At 46.7% G+C, this 5,000-nt stretch overlaps 1 protein-coding gene across 1 annotated transcript in view; it reads right to left on the bottom strand.

Annotated features, from left to right (window-relative positions):
* Positions 1-5,000, bottom strand: part of dbn1 (drebrin 1) — a 95,327-nt gene that overhangs the window by 25,817 nt on the left and 64,510 nt on the right. The window contains exon 2 of the mRNA XM_048229923.1: positions 1,823-1,878. Coding sequence (XP_048085880.1) covers positions 1,823-1,878 — 56 coding nt within the window. The remainder of the gene's footprint in view (positions 1-1,822; positions 1,879-5,000) is intronic.

The raw sequence follows: 5,000 nt of genomic DNA, 5'->3' as shown, positions 1-5,000 counted from the left end.
CTAAAGACTCTCATCATGTCTAAAGTCTAGTCGCTGGTTGTGGCCTCTCCAGCTCACAGTCTGCTTTCATTCACACAGCTGATCTGGTGATCAGTCTAAATTGGAGAGGAATGAGAGGCCAAAGTGCTGAGACTGCCTCAGCTGATTTTTAAAATGGGTTTTCTCTCTCCCAGTCAATTCACTCCAATCTTTTCATTCGTGCACCTCATTTCATAATTCTATTTCCCCTATCTCTTCTAAAAGCTAATTTCCAAATATAGCCTGTTTTTTTTTTGTTTTCCACACACACACACACACACACACACACACACACACACACACACACTCACGCCCCATTCCCCAGCTAAGAAACGCAGTTTTGGGCCTCCCAGTGGCCTATCAGCTGGGCTACGACCGGCAGCCAGGGCCAGCATCAGCATCTAGCTCCCCATCAGCCCCAGGCACCTTGGGCCGGATCTGCAGAGTGACAGCCTGGTTGCCCGGGTGACCGTTGCCGGGGGCGGGCGGAGGGGAGCGGACTCTTACCCAGTTGATGAGGATGTACTGAGGCAGCACAGCACTGGCGGGTCTTTGGATGTGGGAACCCAAAGGCTACATGCTGCCATTATCAAAGAGCGGGTGATGCCGCTGCTGTGGCCTCTGCAAAGAACACAGAACACTCACACAATACTCTAGAACCCATTTAAGGACCACACACAGGGCAATTCTGGAACTAAAAAGCCAGACGTAGGTGTGAGTGAAACTTGCAACAAGGAGGCTGTTTCGCTTTATTGTGATCCTTCTATGTCCTAAAACTGAAGAAAAATACATTCTCGCCTTGTTTTATGATCTAATGCGACTTAAAAACACTGCTGGTCTAAATTGTAGCATTGATTCTAGTTTATTCTATCTGTAACAAAAGACATGCAGGTCTATTGGCTTTTTCTCTTTACCAAAAATGCAGTCAATTCCAAAAACTTTAAGTAAAAATCCACTAACAGGCCACTTGGCTGCAGAACATATTAATCAGCAGAGGTTGATCAACTTTTCATACGGTGCTCACTTAACATCTTGGTCATTTATTCATGATATCATCATAATTCACAGATAAAAATACCAAATGAGCTGCAATCCAAGGATCATTTTTTAAAGTTTCCAAAGGAGAACAATGATGGTTAGCACAGGAAAGAGATTTTTATAATGTGCATTTCTTCACTTTCCTGTCAATATAGAAATCAAAGAATTCCAAACTTCATCAAAACTAGTACATTATTATTACTATTATTACTATTATTAGTTTCCCCAACCCTTGGCATGCTTTAAAAATATTATTATTATTATTATTATTAGTAGTAGTAGTAGTAGTCTTCAGTGTCTCTGAAGTTGAAGTGAACACACACACACAGGCAGATTCTGGGGTCAGTGAACAGGCACATAAACGTCCATATCAGAGGTGCGTTCAATCACACCAAACCCTCACACCACACATTACCCATAATGAGTCCATATCAGAGGTGCGTTCAATCACACCAAACATATTACCCATAATGCCTCCCACTGATGCACTGCTGCTGGACAGAAAGGCCAGTGGAGGTAGTTAGGCTCCTCCCTTGTGTAACTTTCCAAAAGTTAGATTAACTGAAGCGAGCTGAACATAAAAGATTCATAACATGAACTTCAGCTCTGTGGAATGACTGATCTGATTATTTCTGAACTTTTGCAATACAGTTTCAAATCACTTAGAGGGGAATGGAATATCATGAATATAATGATAAAAGAGAACCAGCACACATACATACATACACAAATATATATTTTATAAATGCAAAGTATGACAGCATACCTCCAGAGCAGATGAGTGTGAGATTATCTGTGGTGTCTTCATAGGTAAAGAGAGCCCTGTAGACACAAGGGAGAGAGAGAGAGAGAGAGATGAGAGAGAGATGGAGAGAGGGAGAGAGAGAGAGATGGAGAGAGAGATTTAGTTTGAGATTTGAGATTTTACATAAGACATGATGTTCAATTTACTGTGATATTGTATTATACACACACACACACGCGCGCGCGCATACACACACACAGGAGTCAACAGCATCAGAAAGAATCCTACAGATACACTATGACTCGAGCAGCAAGTTCTCCACAGAAAAACCAGAACAATGTACAAACCAAGTGTGTGTGTGTGTGTGTGTGTGTGTGTGTGTGTGTGTGTGTGTGTGTGTGTGTGTGTGTGTGTCTGTGTCTGTGTGAGAAAGATGATGCATAGAAACACCCGTCAGACCTGAACAATGTACAAGCCAAGTGTGGGTGTGTGTGTGTGTGAGAGAGAGACAGAGAGAGAGATGACATTTACACACACACACACACACACTAGCAGCAGAGGAAAAGCTTGTGAAGACCAGAGAGTGTGTGCGAGGATGTTCCTGCTAGAGTGTGTGTGTGCTGCATGGAACATGACAAAGCTTCGCCTGAGTTCCTCCAATGAACACACTCCCCAATGAGTTTACAAACTCGCTAAACTAAAGTGGAGCTTCCTCCCAGTTCCTTTCCAAAATACATAATTTAGAGGAACCAGAGGAACATTTTTAGAACCGGCTCCTACATCACCTGCTTCATTTAGACACAGGGCCTAATCAGCCCAAACTCAGGCTTGACCGCCTCGTCCTTTCCTGTGTGTGTGTGTGTGTGTTCATTTAGACACAGGGCCTAATCAGCCAATTTGCGCCTACTGGGTATTTTATTATGCATTGAGTTCTTTAAGTGTGTTAACACAAACGTCATGCGATGGAGAAACCCTGTGCACTAACACTGCACTAACACTGCACTAACACTGCACTAACACTGCACTAACACTGCACTAACACTGCACTAACACTGCACTAACACTGCAAACCTGACCCGCAGACTTCCCACTGCTTACACACTACACCTGGTTACACATTACGCCTATAGACGTTACAGGAGGGGTGGCCAATGTATAAGTAAGTATAAGTATAAGTATATATACTCTTTTGATCCCGTGAGGGAAATTTGGTCTCTGCTTTTATCCCAATCCGTGAATTAGTGAAACATACACAGCACACAGTGAACACACAGTGAGGTGAAGCACACACTAATCCCTCGACAAGAGTGAGCTGCCTGCTACAACAGCGGCACTCAGGGAACAGTGAGGTGTTAGGGAGGGAGAGAGAGAGAAAGAGGGAGGGAGAGAGAGGGAGGGAGAGAGAGAAAGAGGGAGGGAGAGAGAGGGAGGGAGAGAGAGAAAGAGGGAGAGGGAGAGAGAGAAAGGGAGGGAGAGAGAGAGAAGGACATACTGTAGCAACTCCAAGAGAGGAGGACATACTGTAGCACCTCCAAGAGAGGAGGACATACTGTAGCCCCTCCAAGAGAGGAGGACATACTGTAGCACCTCCAAGAGAGGAGGACATACTGTAGCCCCTCCAAGAGAGGAGGACATACTGTAGCACCTCCAAGAGAGGAGGACATACTGTAGCACAAGAGAGGAAGACATACTGTAGCACCTCCAAGAGAGGAGGACATACTGTAGCAACTCCAAGAGAGGAGGACATACTGTAGCACAAGAGAGGAGGACATACTGTAGCACAAGAGAGGAGGACATACTGTAGCACCTCCAAGAGAGGAGGACATGCTGTAGCACAAGAGAGGAGGACATGCTGTAGCACAAGAGAGGAGGACATGCTGTAGCACAAGAGAGGAGGACATGCTGTAGCACAAGGGGCAGATACAAAAGGGAAGAGGAAGGAGAAAGGTGGAGAGGAAGAAATCAATTTGAAGAGAGAGGAGAGAGAGAGAGAGAGAGAGAGAGTGTGTGTGTGTGTTCAGTTGGTCCCACTATAAATAATTCCCTTTAAAGCAGACTCTCTTTATTATTCATAAAATCCTTCTCTGACCTAGAAATGCTGCTGTGCATGTCAGTAGGCAGGCCCTCTGTGTGTGTGTGTGTGTGTGTGCAAGCCAAAATGTGTCTGCATACAGTATGCATGACTGTGTGTGTGTGTGTGTATGTGTGCTTATGTCAGTGGTTCTGCAAGTCTGCAAGTGTGTGTCTGACAGTATTATGCATGAAGCAGAGCAGGCACAGTAGAGTGAGAGAATGGTGGGTGTGTGTGTGTGTGTGTGTGTGTGTGTGTGTGTGTGTTCAGCCTGCTATTGTTTCACAGGACGGAATGGAATGAAATGATTCTTTCAGGGTCTCAATCTCAACACCAATTAGGCCTCCCAGGCTGCTGCCAGTTATGGGAACATGGGAAACTCTTACCATCAGCCACACAACTCTACAACACAAAGACAGCAGCCAGAGAGAGAGGGAGAGAGAGAGAGAGAGAGAGAGAGGGAGAGGGGAGGGAGAGAGGAGGGAGAGAGAGAGGGGAGAGAGAGAGAGAGAGAGAGGAGAGAGGGAGAGAGAGGGAGAGAGAGGGAGAGAGGGAGAGAGGAGAGAGAGAGAGGGAGGAGGAGAGAGATGGAGAGGAGAGGGAGAGGGTAGGAGAGAGAGAGAGAGAGAGAGGGGGGAGGAGAGAGAGGAGGAGAGAGAGAGGGGAGAGAGGAGAGAGGCAGAGAGAGAGGGAGGGAGGGGGGAGGGAGAGAGAGAGGAGAGAGAGGAGGAGGGAGGGAGAGAGAGGGAGAGAGAGGAGAGAGGGAGGGAGGAGGGAGTGAGGAGAGAAAAAACACTGAGTGTCTCCATCTCTCTTCACTCTCTGTCCCCCTCCTCTCCTTCCTTCCCCCCCCCTCTCCCCCTCCTCTCCTTCTCTGCTGTGCTCTATGCAAACATGAGGTAAGAAGGGCAGTTGGAATGAGGGCATTTATTGGGCATCACACAGGGGCAGGGGGGGCAGGGGGCATCAGACCAGAGGCATTGAGGAGAGCCAAGCTGCCAACATAGCTGGCAGGGGAAAACGAGTTCCATCCAAATAACACCACACCACACCTGGTCATCAATATCGACGCTAAACCCAACCAACCCTCCTGTGCGTGTGTGTGTGCGTGCGTGCAGGCAGGTACGA

Source organism: Alosa alosa, chromosome 2 (genome assembly GCF_017589495.1).
Source record: "Alosa alosa isolate M-15738 ecotype Scorff River chromosome 2, AALO_Geno_1.1, whole genome shotgun sequence".
Classification (NCBI taxonomy): Eukaryota; Metazoa; Chordata; class Actinopteri; order Clupeiformes; family Clupeidae; genus Alosa; species Alosa alosa.
This window is presented reverse-complemented; position numbering and strand designations above follow the sequence as displayed.